Here is a 20,163-nt window from a genome sequence, read left to right on the forward strand (position 1 = left end):
AAGTTTTATAGTAACGAATATGATTTATTAGTATCGCGGTACGACCTTAACTTCAGAGTAGGCAGTGTTAGGGATGGCTACCTTTCAAATTTGACTCAATACGGTACCCAGCACCTGGGAATTGATACATGTACTTTGCAGTACAATTTTTCAGTATTTTCAGTATGTGTGTGTCAATAAATGTTCATTGTTTAACAATGGAAATATTATTTTTGTATTATGATATTTCTGCTGTCCAGTTGTTATGTCTTGTTTTCTTAATACATTTCAGAGTCTCATTTGCAAGTATTATATCAAAAATGTTGCATGCTGTTCCAATGTTAAGACTCTAGATGGCAGTAGTGTATAGAATATGCTGTAATGCCTCGTTTGGTAGTCTTTACCATGAAGCTGAATCTAGCCTTTTTTTGTACCCAAAAAAGTATTTATACTGTAATTATTGTACTTTATAACACGCCAGCTGTTTGACTGTAACGTGCATCTTAGTTGTAATTTTCCCTTCCACTGTGTTCGTGGGATTAAAGATCTCACCTTTTCTCCTCCAAACATATTGCTGGGTGTTGTGGCCAAACAGCTCAATTTTTGTTTTATCTGACCACAGAACTTTCCTCCAGTAGGTCTTATCTTTGTCCATGTGATGTCAGATGAAACAAAAATTGAGCTGTTTGGCCACAACACCCAGCAATATGTTTGGAGGAGAAAAGGTGAGGCCTTAAATCCCAGGAACACCAAGCCTACCGTCAAGCATGGTAGTGGTAGTATTATGCTCTGTGCCTGTTTTGCTGCCAATTGAACTGGTGCTTTACAGAGAGTAAATGGAACAATGAAAAAGGAGGATTACCTCCAAATTCTTCAGGACAACCTAAAATCATCAGCTCGGAGGTTGGCTATTTAGACGATAATGGATAGCACAATTATACTGCCTTAAAGATTGTACACTGACGAGGGCTGGGTATAGAATTAAAATGTTATAGGCACAGACCGAACACCGTTGGTACTACTGGATATCGATTCACACAAAACCAAACATACGTTTGTTGCTTGTGAGATCATGTCCGATTGCATCCTAAACACGGGCTCAAACACTCTCGCTAATGGTGCAATTTTCCATGCCAACAAAGCAAGTATGACTGATAGAAAACACTTGAATGTAAAGTAAGGTTCTATTTTATCAAAAATGTGCAAGCTTGATGCTAATTTAGACTGGCTATGGCTATGTCATATACAGTCATGTTCAAAAGTTTACATACACTTGTAAAGATGTCATGGCTGTCTTGAGTTTCCAATACTTTCTACAACTCATATTTTTTGGTGATAGAGTGATTGGAGCACATACTTGTTGGTCACAAAAAAAACATTCATGAAGTTTGGTTCTTTTATGAATTTATTATGAGTCTACTGAAAATGTGACCAAATCTGCAGGGTCAAATGTATACATACAGCAATGGTAATATTTGGTTACATGTACCTTGGCAAGTTTCACTGCAATAAGGCGCTTCCACAAGCTTCTGGTTGAATTTTTGACCACTCCTCTTGACAAAATTGGTGCAGTTCAGCTAAATGTGTTGGTTTTCTGACATGGACTTGTTTCTTCAGCATTGTCCACACGTTTAAGTCAAGACTTTGGGAAGGCCATTCTAAAACCTTAATTCCAGCCTGACTTAGCCATTCCTTTACCACTTTTGATGTGTGTTTATCCTGTTGGAACACCCAACTGTGCCCAAGACCCAACCTCCGGGCTGATGATTTTAGGTTGTCCTGAGGAATTTGGATTAAATCCTCCTTTTTCATTGTCCCAGTTACTCTCTGTAGAGCACCAGTTCCATTGGCAGCAAAACAGGCCCAGAGCATAATACTACCACCACCACGCTTGACGGTAGGCATGGTGTTCCTGGGATTAAAGGCCTCACATTTTCTCCCCCAAACATATTGCTGGGTATTGTGGCCAAACAGCTCAATTTGTGTTTCATCTGACATCACATGGACAAAGATAAGACCTTCTGGAGGAAAAATCTGTGGTCAGATGAAACAAAAATTGAGCTGTTTGGCCACAATACCCAGCAATATGTTTCTTGGAAACTCAAGACAGCCATGACATTATGTTCTTTACAAGTGTATGTAAACTTTTGACCACGACTGCATGTACATAAATGACAGAAATATTTCTTCCTGACCGCAGCACAGCCATTTGTGTGCCAGTTTGCTCAAACGTGCTAAACAAAAATGCTAAATTGTGGTTGCCAAACAGTTTCATGCTTGATGAATCACATTGCTAGAGCTATATGATTATATTTGCATATGCTCTACTTACTATAGTGGGTGTTCCGATCAGCAGCATATATTCTGCATATTAACGAGGACAGACACGCTAAATGGATTGCGCTTTCAATTTTCCTCATTTATTGACTGTAAATCAGTTTTCCATGCATTATCAAGTTTCCACGTGTTTTAATGCATGTAAACCTTTAGTAGATTAGGTGTCATAATCCTTCATGGCTGCTTTGGATTTGTATATTTTTTTCCCAGTGTTAGTTTTTAGTGTCAGCACTCCTTCCCTGTTTTTCCACTTCCTGTGCGGTGTTCCCTTGCCTCGTCGCAGCCAGTGTAGAGTGCTGATTGGCACACCTGCCTCCGTTTGGTGATTAGGACCCTCAGCTGTTGATAATCACCGTATGAGGGCTTTTTTATAGGCCAGTGCCGCGTCTCAGACGGCGCTGGTGCATTGTTGAGTGCACACCTTAGTTCATGTTTTGCATCTCTCCTCTTGCTTATTCCTATTTTTTGGCCTTTTCACCCTTGATTGAGTGCTCGCTGTTTTCGATATTCTGCTTGGTATATAATACATGGATTATTTGCTTGCACACCGCCTGCCTTCTCTGCATTCTGGATGGCGCCAAAAACTGCAACCATCAGGTCTTATATATTCACACTTGGGACAGAATCCAGACATGTTCCTTGTGAGGTGTGCTCACTTGTGTTGCCAGCTTATAACGACTAAATCTGTACTAAAGCTGCACACTGACTTCTCTTACATGTATCAAAGTTTCCTTTCCATAGTCTTGTCAATGCTGAAGTTTTTGAAATATTGTTTCCTTTTTTTTTCTTTTGCATATCTTTCTTCATTTGTCTTTTTCTTCAGGCCTCGTCTCATTCTAGTTTTCCGTCTCTATCTCCCCCTCCTCCCCTCCTCCCCTCTCCTCACCCAATTAGGCCTAATGGAACTGCGGTCTAATGACAAGGCCCCTTGGGAACAAACACATTTAGACTCGCCTCCAGCCGCCACTACACACACACACACACACACACACACACATACACACACACACACACGTTCTTGTATTTGTTACCTTCATGAGACCTCCGAAAAATGCCTACCTCTTTAGGTCCACCCTTTCTCGATGTATAAAGAGTTGTATTTACAACATTAATAATATATATATACTATGCAAATATTAAAAAACTGTGTTGTGGAAAATTTGTTGGAATTTCACAAGAAAAAGATCACAATTTCACAAGAAAAACTTAGAATTTTGGCATTACTATAATAAAAGTCGTAATTTTACTCAGCGCAAGTCAAAATGCTACAGAAAAACTGTACATTTGTGCAATATTATGATAAAAGATGGAATTTTACTCAACAGTCGCAATTTTACAAGAAAAGCTTAACATTTTGGCGATTTCATGAAAAGAGTCGTAATTTTACTCGACAAAAGTCACAATTTCAGAAGAAAACTTTAAAATGTTGGCAACACTATAATAGTAATCGTAATTTTACCTGGCAAAATGATGACAAAAGTCATCATTTTACTAAAAAAAATGTCACTTTTTTACAAGAACAACAAAGGAATTGGCAATATTGTGATAAAAGTCATAATTTGTATATGACAAATGTCACCATTTTGCATTAAAAAGTAATACTTTTACATTAAAAAAGTGATGATTTTATGACAAAATATTGCAATAGTACAGAAACAGAAAGAATATGAGAAATTGTTCCCAATTTTATAAGAAAAAAGACGACACATTGTGAGAAAAAGACTGCTTTTAGTCTCTATACACATATCTATTTTTATTTTTCTTATTAATTTTGGCCAAAGGGGGCACATTTCAATTTCCTACACATACTTGTTATTACATATGCTGACCAGAGGGGGAGCACTTACATTTTTTACACACACTTGTTATTTCATATGTTGGCCAGAGGGGGAGCACTTTTAAAACTGACAAAATCCCTCCTTTTTCGGACCACTGTAATTTTGATAGATTTCACCACCAGGGGGTGCAAATGAGACATTCTCTATTAGATGCAATTTTTTTCCGTATTGGGACCATGATTTATGTCCTAATTTGTTCACCGGTCCTCATATAGAAGGTACTTTTCCTTGTTGATGTCTCAAGAAGGGTAGAAATACAAGAACACACACACACACACACACACACACACACACACATGCAACACTTCTGCTCTCCATTTGCAAAAGCAGTTGATGAGAAAAATTATAGAGAAAATATTTTTCAAACAAACACATTAATTTCTGCAACCTTTACCTTCACAAGTGTGAAAGTAATCCCAAATGTACCCATAATCAAGGTTGCAATCATAATAATTAGCACATGATTGAGATCACCTTTAATATGTTTCCTTTTTTTGTTTTTTTTAAAGCCTGAATTGTGGTGCCGACTCATTTCACGTGAGGCGATGGCACCACAGGTGTTTTGCCCCGTCATTACCGCCGTTGTCTTTCTCGCCGTCTCACCTGTCATTCACCACGTCTACAGCTGAACTAAACGGCGGTCTTGATGACACATTAGCCTGCTGTCGAGTTGTTACTCACGAATCACAGCACGGCGCTGAAAAACACAAACATCGGTTTGGCAACAGCGGTGCTCCACGCTAATGATCTCACACACACACACACACACACACACACACACACACACACACACACACACACACACACACACACACACACACACACACACACACACACACACACACATTCTTGCATGTGTTACCTTCTTGAGAGCTCCGAAAAATGCCTACCTCTTTAGGACCACCCTTTCTAGATATATAAAAATAGGTATTTACAACAATAAAAATAATATATACCTACTATGCAAATATAAAAAAAAGGTAACTTTTTATTTATTTTTTATTTTGTGTTCGTAATTGGTTTTTAATCTTCATTATTTACTTTGTTTTTACAGTATGTCTCTATATAATTTAATTTTGTATTTATTTATTTTTTAATAAATTTTGGTCGAAGGGGGTGCATTTTAATTTCTTACACACACTTGTTACTTCATATGTTGACCAGAGGGGGAGCACTTTCAAAACCGACACACAGTCAATGCGAAAAATCCCTCCTTTTAGGAACCACCCTAATTTTGATAGCTTTCACCACCAGGGGTGCAAATGAGATCTTTATTTTTTGTTTTTTGTAATGTGCTTAAGGCCGATGACAAACGAGTCATGGACCACAGATGGCCCCTCTGCCGCACTTTGGGCAACTTAGCTGTAGAAGCTAACTGTTAATAGCCACTATAGTCTTAGTACCTGTCATGATCCGTGGTCCGGATCATGTTTTGTTTAGTTATGTTCTGATAGTTTTGGACTTCTTTAGTTCCCGTCTGCGCTTCCTTGTTTGTTTTGTCACCATGGCGACTCATTAGTTCACCTGCCTCATTTGTTTGGATCACACCTGTCGCTACTCATTGTGTTCACCTGTCTCTGATTAGTGCTCGCCCGCTCACCTGCTTCCTGAGCACTAATCAGAGGTATTATTTAAGCCTGCCATTGCCGGTCAGTCGTCCTGGCGACATTACTCTGTTCTTGCTATGTGCTACTCTGATTTTGCTGTTCATGCCACTGATTCATGCTCTGCCAAGTAAGTTTTGTTTCATGTCCATAGTTTCTGCCCATGTGTTAGTTTTGTTGCCTGCGCCAAGTTTGTGAGCGCCTTTTGTTTGTGACCTTTTTTGAGTAGAAATTAAATCCTGATCCTACCTTCTACCGATGTCTGGTCCAGTCCGTTTGCATTCCGGGAAAACAATCCTCGCAGTAAGCTGCGTAAAAGTCCATGCCATGACAGTACCGTAGTTTATTTGTTCATCCTGTAGTCACATATGGGACTCGGGTTGTCTTACGTCAGCACCGGAAGTCGTACAATCAGCTGTACACCTGGCGGGTTATTTCGGGGATGAACAGGGAAGTCCTTCTTTAGCTGCCGTCTTGTTTTATCATATATTGCTGCCTTTGTACCTGTCAATGTTTACTTTTGTATGCACATTAAATCAACAAAAAATCCTGACTTTGGAGCAATGTTCATAGACTCTAGTATTTTGCTCTCTATTAGATGCAATGGTTTTCCGTATTGTGACCATGATTTCAGTCCTAACTTGTTCTCCGGTCCTCATATGGAAGGTACTTTTTCTTGTTGATGTCTCAAGAAGGGTAGAAATACAACAACACACACACACACACACACACACACACACACACACACACACACACACACACACACACACACACACACACTCACACACACACGTACTAGTCACTTATGTGGGGTTTAAACATTTTCTTCATAACCTTATTTGACCTTAGGCTAGGCCTGGGCAAATATTTTGACTCGGGGGGCCAAATTTAAAAATAAAAAAAAGTGTCTGGGGGGCCGGTATATCTATTTTTAGGAACACTAATGCAAAACCTCACAATAAAGTCTGATTGAATGACAGACCGCCTTAAAAAACAGAATGGAATTTTACATTTTTTTTACTGAATGAGACACCCAGAAAGTACATAAAAATAAAGAATGTGAGATATACAATATTAACTATAAACGATAAAACACTGAATATTGACAACACATGAAAGTCACACCCCCTCTCGATGGACATATTTTACAATCAAGCGAAACGCAACAAAAATGCAACAAACAACGAAATATGAACGCAATGGGTAAAAAAAAACACAATCTGATATATCACTAAGCTTCAGAACTTTGTTGTAAAAATCTCCTTCCACGTCTGTCCCTGACACCTTCTTTTTTAGGCTCGCTCTGGAAACACTCTATGGAAACGCTCCCCACCCACACTGCTTGGTGCCTCGTCTGAGCTGCTGTGACTCAGATGACCGTAGTAACTAGTACATCATGCTAAAGCGCAGATTCCAACCATTGAAATACTTTCTGTAGTTCAAGACTTACCGTAATTTGAAAACATCACTGCACATCATAATGGCAGCTACAGTTTCGATCTTAAAGATCTAAAAAAAATATTTGGGAATGTCCGACGGGCCAGATTGAAAAGCTTAATTTGCCCAGGTCTGCCTTAGGCTATGTCTAAACTAAGCCGGATAACCCCTTAACGAGTAATTATTTAGCCTAAGCATCACGTCGGCCACACAAAACCATCGTTTAAGGTTCCCCTCCTTGGATAATTTTTTACACAGTAAGTGTGCCGTGTATTTCTTGAATCGCCAGCACTTAGCTTTGTATGGACTCATTGATCGTTTACAAACTGAGTTCGGAGAGGAAGTGACGCCAGAAAGACCACCCCCCACACAGGAAGTGAGGTCAGAAAGAACACGCCACAGCCAGCTTCATAACGACCGTAGCTAACCACTGAAAAGATGGAGGCGAATCATCCAGACATGCCCGTGTTTCTCCTTCTTCTACATATACAGACACTTGTGGAAATCACACGTAAATACCTTAAGCTAAGGAAACGCACGATTGCAGCTGTTGGGGATACAACACTTCTCAGACGGCATGAGAACTTTCGAATGTCCAGGTCAGCTGTGATTCTACTTACCGAAAAACTTTGTCCATTTGTCGAAGGAGAGACAACGAGAATGCGGGCACCCGTGGATGTGATAAAAAAAAAGATTGCCTGTGCTTTGTATTGCCTGGCAAGACTACGGAAAACATTGATTGCATTTGGACTGGCAAAGCAGACTGTATCAGTTATTGTCCGCCATGTATGTCGTGGACTCAACGTCTAAGTCCAGAGTATATAAAATCACCAAAAAACGAATGGACAATGAAGGTGAAAGCAAAAGATTGAGGAATGTCCTGACCAGATATCTAGATCCCTAGATTGATTGGTGTAAAATGTTATTTTATCACATCATTTACTTTCCCATTTCCAATAAAGATTTGATTAATTTATGATGGCTCAGGTGTGATTCACTACAATAGGGCCCCACAGAGCACTGGATTCCAGTTAATTGAAATACCACAACACTGGATATTGTTCAGATAAGTTCAATTTAATTTAAGAACTTGGACACAAAGCAGCACTGGCGGAGGGGGTCTTAAACGACCATTGTGTGTGTGTGGACAAGCATAAGGTTAGATGGGATTTACCCTGGATAACCTTAGCCAGCTTAGTGTAGAAGGGGCCTTAGGCATTGTGTGTCCTCACATTGTCAGAAAACACAAATACACACACACACACACACGTCCGGTGCTGGTATCTCATCAGTTGGTTGCACCTCTTTCCCCCCGTCAGTCAGTCCAACCCGCTGTCATCAGACCTCACTAATCACGTCTCAACGTGTCATCACTGCGGGACAGCGCTCGCCCAGGGGATGAGGTCATCATTTTACTTGACAGTTAATCTAATTAAGCTTTAATCACAGGCGTCTTTTCTTTTTGGGTAGGTAGTGGAGTCGTTGCATCTGTTTCTGATATTCTGGCTTTGTCAGAGCGGAGTGGTTCTTTCTCATTTTTATCTCCCACCGTTGCCTCTCAAGTGTTTGTCTGATGTCTACCGCCTCCTCCAGAGAAGCTGTTATCTCCTGCCACCTCTGAACCGCCATGACTCTATTTCTGTTCCGCGCTCGCGCATCTCACAACGGTCGGGTGTTGCTGTTAGATGCCTCCACCAACAGGTTATGTTTGTCTGTGAACAAGACATCTCAGAGAGGCAGTGGGCCGAACTGGGAAGAATGTAAAAGACCGATTGAATTGCATTGAGGCAAAATGGAGTGCGCTACCGGGCTGCGACCAGCAGAAGCGCTGTTGGTTAATGCATGGCGAAGTTGGTAGAGTGGCCGTGTCAGCAATCGGAGGGTTGCTGGTTACTGGGGTTCAATCCCCACCTTCTACCATCCTAGTCACGTCCGTTGTGTTGTTGGGCAAGACACTTCACCCTTGCCCCTGATGGCTGCTGGTTAGCGCCTTGCATGGCAGCTCCCTCCATCAGTGTGTGAATGTGTGTGTGAATGGGTGAATGTGGAAATAGTGTCAAAGCGCTTTGAGTACCTTGAAGGTAGAAAAGCGCTATACAAGTATAACCCATTTATCATTTAATCCTCAACTAGTTTGGTACCCCCCGTGAGTTATACCACAAATACTATTGAAGACCTTTATTGTTAACATTTCATATTCTTAACAAAAGGTCAATGAGTCATGGCACAGGTGTCAAACTCAAGGCCCGGGGGCCAGATCTGGCCCGCCACATCATTTTATTTGGCCCTCGAAAGCCTGGAAGTAATATGCGTCATTAAAGTACTTCATATTTTCTTACTAAATGTATTAGTTTTTTCCATTTTGAAAGAAAAAAATACATGCCTCAATGCAATCGCATATTTTTTAAACATAAATATTCTCTTTGGCAGCTTAGTCACGGAAAACCATGCTAATTTACGCTCTTTGGTCAGACACTTATTTCGATTTGATGTTTAATTTTTAATTTTATTAATTGTTTTTTTTGTAATGGTACTTTAATTATTATTAATAGTTTGTTGTTTTTATTTAAATAGTTTTGTCATCCTATTTTAGTCAATTATTAGTAATATATTTTCAGTTATAATGAGTGTTGTAATTATACAATGCACTTATTTAATTATAATGTTCACATTTTAACTTGATGTTTTGTTGATACGGTCGCCTAGCATGGCTGTACAAGCCAATTCTTGAGTGACAGTCCCTGTTGCACTTGGGATTTACCCTGGATAACCTTAGGTTATGCAGGGTAAATCCCACCTAAACTTATCCTTATGGTCGCTTAAGACCCCCTCCCCCGCATAGTCTTCCCTCGACGGCCAGGTAATACAAAGCAAACGCTACCTTTGTTATCGCATCCAAGGGAGCCTGCATTCTCGTTGTCTCTCCTTCAACAAATGGACAAAGTTTTTCGGTAAGTAGAATCACAGCTGACCTGGACATTTGAAAGTTCTCTTGCCGTCTGAGAAGTGTTGTATCCGGAATAGCTGCAATCGCTTCTCATGTGTAAATTCCACAAGTGTCTGTACATGTAGAAGAATGAGAAACACGGGCATGTCTGGATGACTCGTCTCCATATTTCCAGTGGTGAGCTCTGAGTTACGACACCGCTTTATTATTAACCTTTCTGACGTCTGTGTGGGACGCGATTGTTCTGGCGTCACTTCCTCTCCGAAACGATCAATGAGTCCGTACAAAGCTAAGAGCCGGAGATTCAAGAAATACACGGCGCACTTACCCGTGTAAAAAATTAGTCCGAGGAGGGGGGACCTTAAATGATGGTTTAGTGTGGCTGAAACGGGGCTTAGGCTAAATAATTATTTGTTTAAGGGGTTATCCGGCTTAGTTTAAAAATAGCCTTAGTGCAAACATGTGGAGAGACCTGCTGTGAGATGGTAGTTGCAGTATGTTTCCTCCTGTCTCTCTTCCCCTCTGCGAGCTGGCCTCTCCTCAAATCAGCCTATGCAATACCCCGTCTAATCGCTTGATTTCAGTTCTCCGCCTGTATCTCCCAGGCATAAATATTATAATGTGACAAATATATGATCTTACATTCAAACAATGTTTTTGTTAAACTAGAAATAAATACTTTTTTATCTGCTTGATTTATGATTTCAAAGCAAGTTATTCATCAAATTGTCAGATCTAATAAATAGATTTTGCAGCGACTTTATGAAATTTACTGTGGTTTTACAGCATTTTACTGTACAACAGTACCACTGTTTTTTGACCATAAAATGCTGGCAACTGAGCTGGCAGTTTTTTTTTACAGTAAAAAACGGTGGTACTTTTTTGCTATTCACAATAGTACACGGTAAAATTTACAGTTGTCGTTTTTATGGTAAAATCCGGCAGCTAATTTGCCAGAACTTTATGTTTACAGTAAAACAAAACTAACTGTACAATTCTATCAACTGAGCTGCCGGTTTTGTTACGTGAAAAACAGTAGAACTGTTTTTCCATTTACAGTAAAATGCTGAAAAACACTGTACATTTTACGGTAAAATATTTGCGACTCACCTGAACGTTTTTTTTAACTGTAAAATATACTAATTTTTTTACATTGTTGTACATAAAAAAAAAAAATCAAATGCATAGGCAATTTTGTAACAATATCATTCACTGTTAGAAGTGACATAATGTCTGAACAGAAAATAAGTATTGATGGTACCCAAACTGAAATCGTAAATGAAAATACATTTTTGGGAGTAATAATTGATAGTAAACTATCATGGAAACCTCATGTCAGACACATTAAAACAAACATCTCCAAAAGCCTCTCAATTATAAACAAAGCAAAACTATACCTCAATGAAAATGCACTCCGTACTCTATACTGCACCTTGGTACTCCCATACCTTACATACTGTGTTGAAGTATGGGGGAATACTTACCACAACACAATTCATCCTCTGATCATATTACAGAAAAGAGCAGTGCGGATCATTCACAACGTTGGTTATTTAGAACTTACTCATAATATGTTTATGCAATCAAAGTTGCTCAAATTGGATGACCTTGTTAAATATAATACATTAATAATCTTATATAAAGCATTTAACAAATTATTGCTCCCTAATCTACAACGTTTTTTAATAAGACGAGTGCAGGCTCATAACTTGAGAGGCTTTGGATATTTCTCATTGCCGAGAGCTCAAACCACCCGTAAACGTTTTTGTGTGTCTGTATGCGGAGTAAAACTATGGAACAAACTGGACTTACAACACAAGCAATGCCAAACTATTAATCGATTTAAACTATTATACAAACATGGGGTCTGGTTCAAATATAGAGATGAGGGTCTTTAATTTGACCTGCTGTTGTACATGTGCTCAATGTTTCCTTACCATTATTACTTTGTTGTCTATTACCATTATTGCTATGTTGTCTATTACCATTGTTGGCATTTTGTCTATTACCAATGTTGGTATATTCATTATTCCTACATTGTTGATACAAATTATTGTTACAGTGTAATAATTATTGTTACCTCTGGTAATGTCACTATGATACAACATATGTATTATAATCCTTGAACAAAGTAACAGTGAAACTCATGTGAATAATCACTGAATGGAGAACTGGGGGTGGGATTAAATAAATTATCTTCTTCCCACTCCCTTTCAGGCAAAACTGGACAATCATGCATTACATACAATACATTACCTTTTGCACTATATTTAAATAAATTAATGATAAATGATAAATACTTGTATAGCGCTTTTCTACCTTCAAGGTACTCAAAGCGCTTTGACAGTATTTCCACATTCACCCATTCACACACACATTCACACACTGATGGCGGGAGCTGCCATGCAAGGCGCTAACCAGCAGCCATCAGGAGCAAGGGTGAAGTGTCTTGCCCAAGGACACAACGGACGTGACTAGGATGGTAGAAGGTGGGGATTGAACCCCAGTAACCAGCAACCCTCCGATTGCTGGCACGGCCACTCTACCAACTTCGCCACGCCGGATGAATGAATGAAGTGGCCCTTTGAGGGCAAACATAACTGCGATATGGCCCTCAAATAAAAGGAGTTTGACACCCCTGACTTATGGGGAATAAGTTAAGTCCTGCCTGTGCCCCTGCAAAAACATGGTGGTTGATGTTTCAGCCCTCTAAAGCTGCAGACCAAACAAAGGTCGTGGTTATTTGGCAAAACACCGTAAAGTTACAATGTTGTTTTGTCGAGTGTATTGAGCTGTTTAAGAAATTTCAAGTCAACCCAACTTGGGGGAAATTAAATAAACACAATTTTGTTTAAATAATGACTTTAAAGGCCTACTGAAACCCACTACTACCGACCACGCAGTCTGATAGTTTATATATCAATGATGAAATCTTAACATTATAACACATGCCAATACGGCCGGGTTAACTTATAAAGTGACATTTTAAATTTGCCGCTAAACTTCCGGTTCGAAACGCCTCTGAGGATGACGTATGCGCGTGACGTAGACCGGCGAACACGGGTATGCCTTCCACATTGAAGCCAATACGAAAAAGCTCTGTTTTCATTTCATAATTCCACAGTATTCTGGACATCTGTGTTCGTGAATCTGTTGCAATCATGTTCATTGCATTATGGAGAAGGAAGCTGAGCAAGCAAAGAAGAAAGTTGTCGGTGCGAAATGGACGTATTTTTCGAACGTAGTCAGCAACAACAGTTGTTTACATTCCCGGAAGATGCAGTCAAGATGGAAGAACTCGGATAACAGAGACTCTAACCAGGAGGACTTTTGACTTCGATACACAGACGCCTGTAGAGAACTGGGACAACACAGACTCTTACCAGGATTACTTTGATTTGGATGACAAAGACGCAGACGTGCTACTGTGAGTATGCAGCTTTGGCTTCTAAACATTTGATCGCTTGACCGTATGTGCGCAACTTTTTTTTGCGTATGTACGTAACTTTTTAAAAATATATAAGCTTTATGAACCTTGGGTTAGGTGAACGGTCTTTTGGGCTGAGTGATTGTGTGTGTTGATCAGGTGTTTGAATTGTATTGGCGTGTTCTATGGAGCTAGGAGCTAGCAGAGGAGCTAGGAGCTAGCGTAACAAACACGCAGGTGTTTTTATGCAGGATTAATTTGTGGCATATTAAATATAAGCCTGGTTGTGTTGTGGCTAATAGAGTATATATATGTCTTGTGTTTATTTACTGTTGTAGTCATTCCCAGCTGAATATCAGGTCACCCCCGGCTCTCACAGCATCTTCCCTATCTGAATAGCTTCAACTCCCCACTAGTCCTTCACTTGCACTTTACTCATCCACAAATCTTTCATCCTCGCTCAAATTAATGGGGAAATTGTCGCTTTCTCGGTCCGAATCTCTCTCACTTCATGCGGCCATCATTGTAAACAATAGGGAACTTTGCGTATATGTTCAACTGACTACGTCACGCTACTTCCGGTAGGGGCAAGCCTTTTTTTTATCAGATACCAAAAGTTGCAATCTTTATCGTCGTTGTTCTATACTAAATCCTTTCAGCAAAAATATGGCAATATCGCGAAATGATCAAGTATGACACAGAGAATAGATCTGCTATCCCCGTTTAAATTAAAAAAATTCATTTCAGTAGGCCTTTAACAAACACATAAATCTGTCATTAAATATGTCACTAATTAATTTAATGTAAACGTTTATTTAATTATTGAAACATTTAATAATTATTTTATTATTTAAATAATAAATTAATCATTTGATTAAGTAATTAATTAATTTAATTATTTAAGTATTTCATTAATTATTTAATGGTTTAAATATTTCACGATTAATTATTTCTTGATTTAAGTATTTCAAATTAATTATGTCCCAATGTAATTAGTAATTTTTTTAGATAATTAATCATTATAAATATAATTATTAATTAATTTATTCCTGCAACAATCGGGACCAAATTAATTAGATAAACAATACATCCTCATATAATTACTTAAAAGTGTCCTTAATTAGAAGGTTAATAAATACATATAAATGTGACAAACGGCTTTAAATAACTATTTTAACAAATACATAAATCTTCATTAAATATGTCACCAATTAATTTATATTAAACGTGTATTTAATCATTGAAACATTTAATAATTATTTTAATATTTAAATAATACATTAATCATTTAATTAATAAGTCATTTAATTATTTCAGTATTTCATGAATTATTTCATGATTTAACTATTTCACGATTAATTATTTCATGATTTAAGTATTTCAAATTAATTATGTCACAATATAATTAGTTATTTTGTTATGATTCAATAAATATTAAAAAATTAAAATGCCACTGATAGTCACACACACACACTACGTGTGTTGACATTACACTCTGCATTTGACCCATCCCCTTGTTCCACCCCCTGGGAGGTGAGGGGAGCGGTGAGCAGCAGCGGTGGCCGTGCTCGGGAATCATTTGGTGATTAATTTATTAATTTATTTCATTAACCTGTGTGGCTCTGCATCAATTGGGACCAAATTAATTGGATACAAAATATATCTTCATATAATTATTTAAAAGTGTCCTTAATTAGAATGTAAATAAATACATATAGACATGACAAACGGCTTTGGCCGAAAGTAGGACCTCAGAGCTAAGAAGGACAGGTGAAGTTTTTTACAAAGTTAATTGTCAAGAGGGGCTGTTTGTTTGTTTGTTTTTCTGTTGTTGTTTTTTTAATTTATTGTATTTATTTAATTAAATTTTTTTAACTTTTATTTGGTGGTGGCGAAGGTGGAAACAGTGTCTGTTTCTCATTACCTGTATTATTTTTTTCCCTATCAAATTAATAAATAAACATTTGAAGAAAAAATATGCGTGTTTTAAAATATTAATGTTCAGGTAAATATTTAACAGTGTTTATTATGGTTGTTTTAATTTTTCAAACTAATTCAAAATGTTTTAGTTTTTGTTTGTTTGTTTAAACAACTAAACTTTGTTGACATTTTATGTATATTTTATTTTAAGAGCTTCTATTTTTTTTTTTAATCAGGAGTGTCTAAACTTTTTTCCACCAAGGTCTGCATAATGAAAAGTCAGGTTTTTGGGGGGGCATTCTGATATTTTTGTATTTAAAATAAAATGCTAAAAACATACATTATAAGACAACTTTGTGCTATAGGTGACTAAGTACATTATTATTATTATTAGTTTAAAAATGTCAGCTTTTTCTTGTTACATTACTTTTTTTGCTCTTTTTTCTGACATTTTACTGTTATTTTTTAGATAGGTATATTATTGTTTAAAAATACACAACCTTAAAAATTTTAGCAGACACATTTGCACAAAGTATTGGTATCGGATCGGTATCGCCGATACCAGCCTGAATTTTACTTGGCATTTGATCGGACAAAAATCAGCGGCATTGTACATCACCAATTAATGACACATTAAAGGTATTGCACTATATTGCCAAAAGTATTTGGCCACCCATCCGAATGATCAGAATCAGGTTTCCTAATCACTTGCCCGGCCACAGGTGTATAAAATCAAGCACTTAGGTATGCAGACAGTTTCTACAAACATTTGTGAAAGAATGGGCCGCTCTCAGGAGCTCAGAGATTTCCAGCGTGGAACTGTCATACAAATGCAGTCGTGAAATTTCCTCGCTCCTAAATATTCCAAAGTCAACTGTCAGCTTTATTATAAGAAAATGGAAGAGTTTGGGAACAACAGCAACTCAGCTACTAAGTGGTAGGCCACATAAACTGACAGAGAGGGGTCAGTGGATGCTGAAGCGCATAGTGCAAAGAGGTCACCGACTTTCTGCACAGTCAGTTGCTACAGAGCTCCAAACTTCATGTGACCTTCCAATTAGCCCACGTACAGTACGCAGAGAGCTTCATGGAGTGGGTTTCCATGGCCGAGCAGCTGCATCTAAGCCATACAAAGCGTCGGATGCAGTGGTGTAAAGCACGTCACCACTGGACTCTAGAGCAATGGAGACGAGTTCTCTGGAGTGATGAATCACGCTTTTCCATCTGGCAATCTGATGGACGAGTCTGAGTTTGGAGGTTGCCATGAGGACGGTACATTTTGGACTGCATTGTGCAGAGTGTGAAATTAGGTGGAAGTCGAGTTATGGTGTGGGGTTGTTTTTCAGGAGTTGGGCTTGGCCCCTTAGTTGCAGTGAAAGGAACTTTGAATGCTCCAGGATACCCAAACATTTTGGACAATTCTATGCCCCCAACTTTGTGGGAACAGTTTGGAGCGGGCCCCTTCCTCTTCCAACATGACTGCACAAAGCAAGGTCCATAAAGACATGGATGACAGAGTCTGGTGTGGATGAACTTGACTGGCCCGCACAGAGTCCTGACTTGAACCCGATAGAACACCTTTGGGATGAATTAGAACGGAGACTGAAAGCCAGCGTGTGACCTCACCAATGCGCTTTTGGAAGAATGGTCGAAAATTCCTATAAACACACTCCGCAACCTTGTGAACAGCCTTCCCAGAAAAGTTGAAGCTGAAATAGCTGCAAAAGATGGACTGAGATCATATTGAACACTATGGGTCAGGAATGGGATGGCACTTCAAGTTCATATGTGAGTCAAGGCAGGTGGCCATATATTTTTGGCAATATAGTGTACATAGAACCATCTGAAGAAAATGAGATTAAACAGAATAACAACCAGTCAGTTGTTCATATTCTAGAGTAATGCATCAAGGTTGACATTTTGTATAAATCCATACTACTTCCTGTTAGGAAATACTGCAGCAACTCAAATGTGCGCCTTTGTTATTGACTCCATGGGAACAATATACCTTTAGTGGAAGATAATTGCAGACAATGACGTCCGAGCAGCGAATTAAGTTGTCATTGATTGCGATGCAGCGTGTCTATCATAAGCTATTGTTAAACTAGCCGCTTTCTCATTAGGCCTTTTATAGTTTGTTGTACTATTTTATGGATCATAAGTCCTAATCAAAATCATTAATGATGTGGATTTGTGATGACAACTTACACTACCCTCAATTTTGAGTGTCTCATTGGTATCAACCATGCATTTAATTACATTTTTATGTTGTCTTTTTAAAAAAAAATCAATCCAAGAGGATAAATAAATGACTTGACCTTTACCATCCATCAATTTGTCTGCAGGTATGCGTATCCTGGTCAACCTGCTGCTGGACACTCTGCCCATGCTGGGCAACGTTCTCCTACTCTGCTTCTTCGTCTTCTTCATCTTCGGCATTATCGGCGTGCAGCTGTGGGCGGGGCTACTGAGAAACCGCTGTTACCTGGAGGAGAACTTCACCCTGTAAGTTCAAAAAGGACATGTTGGTAACACTTTAGTGTGGGGAACATATTCACTCCCAGTCTGTGGAATGCTCTCCCTGACCACCTGAGGGCACCACAGACTGTGGATGCTTTTAAAAGAGGCTTAAAAACCCTTCTTTAAAAAAAAAGCCTTTTTATAGAAATATGTATACTAGTTCTAGCTATTAGGCTGTTCTAGTTTTTATTATTTTTTTTTTTTATTATTATCTTTTTATTATTATTATTTTTTTCAATACACTGTAGCACTTTGAGGTTGTTTGCTCAATGTAAAGTGCTTTTTACAAATAAAATATATTATTATTATTACCATGAATTAGTTGCTTAATAAAGTAACAAAGACTTAATTTAGAGTTATGTGGACACTAGGGGAACATATAAGGGTTAGGGTTAGGGTTACTAATAAGAAATAATTATGAGGTTATTGAGGTAAGACTCTTAGTTAATGGCTTACTGATTTTATAATAAGGCCATGCAGAATATGGCATTAATAAGTACTTAATAATGACTAATTCAGAGCCAATATGTTACTAATTTGCATGTTAATAGCAACTAATTAATGGTGAATATCTGTTCCCCATACTAAAGTGTTACATTTTGCCATAAAGTCATGGAGTTATTGTCCTCGTATTGTGTGCGTGTGTGTGTGTGTGTGTGTGTGTATGTGTGTGTGTGTGTGTGTGTGTGTGTGTGTGTGTGTGTGTGTGTGTAGTGTTTCGGACATGCTCGACACTTTCAATTAAGGAACATTGTTACAATTGCGCAATTCAACATGTCTGGAAAGTAGTAGGAAGAAGCAGAGCAATTACTAAAAATTGATAACTTCCTGTGTTTAAATGCGCAAATCACGTTTTGTGCATGGGTGGGGAGAGGTTTTTTGAATAAGTGCAGGTGAAATGTCACTTAATGACTGATAGGGCGCTTCGTATGAAATGTTGTCGCAAATGTATTCCTAGCCCCTTCCTGCTCTGTCATTGATAAGATAATAATGACATATTTTCCCAAATAATATCATTCTCCCCTGTGGCACACAGTGTTAGTGCTAGGATGGTAAAAAAAATACATGAAATCCCAGCTGGGGAGCTGCTCTTGTTTTTACTTCCTTTGTGTTTTCATTTCCTGCTACTTCAACTCCGGCCGGAGCGCTGCCTCCCCCACCTGTCCCTGATTGGCAATCAGGGCACAACTGTGCCTAGTTCCTCTGGATAGGGCAGGTTCATGGTTTGTTGCTACTTAAACAAGTGTAGACCTTTTTTGTGCACTTCCTAGCTGCACTTGCTCTCATTAAATACATTTTTACCCGTGTCGTGCCTGCCGTCTCTGCATCCTGGGGTCACGCTGTAAGCTTTGTTTTGTGCCAACCTACAAAAATGCATAACATTGTATTAAGTTGATTTTTATTTAGAAAGAAAAATAGTTCCATATAAACAAAAAAGTGTGAACACATTTTGTAACATGGTGAGGCCGCGTTGACAAATGATTGGACCCTGCTTAAATGTCATTGTTTTCTAACAGGGAGAGAAAAGAATGGAGGATGTGCACCAACAGATAATTAGCTCATGCAGTGATGAAAGAAAGGAAGCATGCAAACAATTAATTAGTAGTGTTGAAAATATACAAAACCCAAAACCAATGAAGTTGGCACCTTGTGTAATGTGTAAATAAAAACAGAATACAATGATTTGCAAATCCTTTTCAACTTATATTCAATTGAATGAACTGCAAAGACAAGATATTTAATGTTCCAACTGAAAAACTTTTTTTTTTTGTACAAATAATCATTAACTTAAAATTTAATGGCAACACATTGCAAAAAAGTAGGCACAGGGGCATTTTTACCACTGTGTTACATGGCCTTTCCTTTTAACAACACTCAGTAAACGTTTGGAAACTGAGGAGACACATTTTTGAAGCTTTTCAGGTGGAATTATTTCCCATTCTTGCTTGATGTACAGCTTAAGTTGTTCAACAGTCCGGGGTCTCCATTGTGGTATTTTACGCTTCATAATGCGCCACACATTTTCAATGGGGACAGGTCTGGACTACAGGCAGGCCAGTCTAGTACCCGCACTCTTTTGCTATGACGCCCCGCTATTGTAACACATGCAAATTGTGGCTTGGCATTGTCTTGCTGAAATAAGCAGGGGCGTCC

The 20,163-nt window shown here is 38.5% G+C and overlaps 1 protein-coding gene across 4 annotated transcripts in view; it reads left to right on the top strand.

Moving 5' to 3' along the window:
- Positions 1–20,163, top strand: part of cacna1ia (calcium voltage-gated channel subunit alpha1 Ia) — a 566,877-nt gene that overhangs the window by 333,952 nt on the left and 212,762 nt on the right. For all 4 annotated transcript variants that reach the window (XM_062036515.1, XM_062036516.1, XM_062036514.1 and 1 more), the window contains one exon: positions 17,835–17,994. In XM_062036515.1, the coding sequence (XP_061892499.1) occupies positions 17,835–17,994 (160 nt within the window). The remainder of the gene's footprint in view (positions 1–17,834; positions 17,995–20,163) is intronic.

This window comes from Entelurus aequoreus, linkage group LG25, assembly GCF_033978785.1.
Source record: "Entelurus aequoreus isolate RoL-2023_Sb linkage group LG25, RoL_Eaeq_v1.1, whole genome shotgun sequence".
Lineage (NCBI taxonomy): Eukaryota > Metazoa > Chordata > Actinopteri > Syngnathiformes > Syngnathidae > Entelurus > Entelurus aequoreus.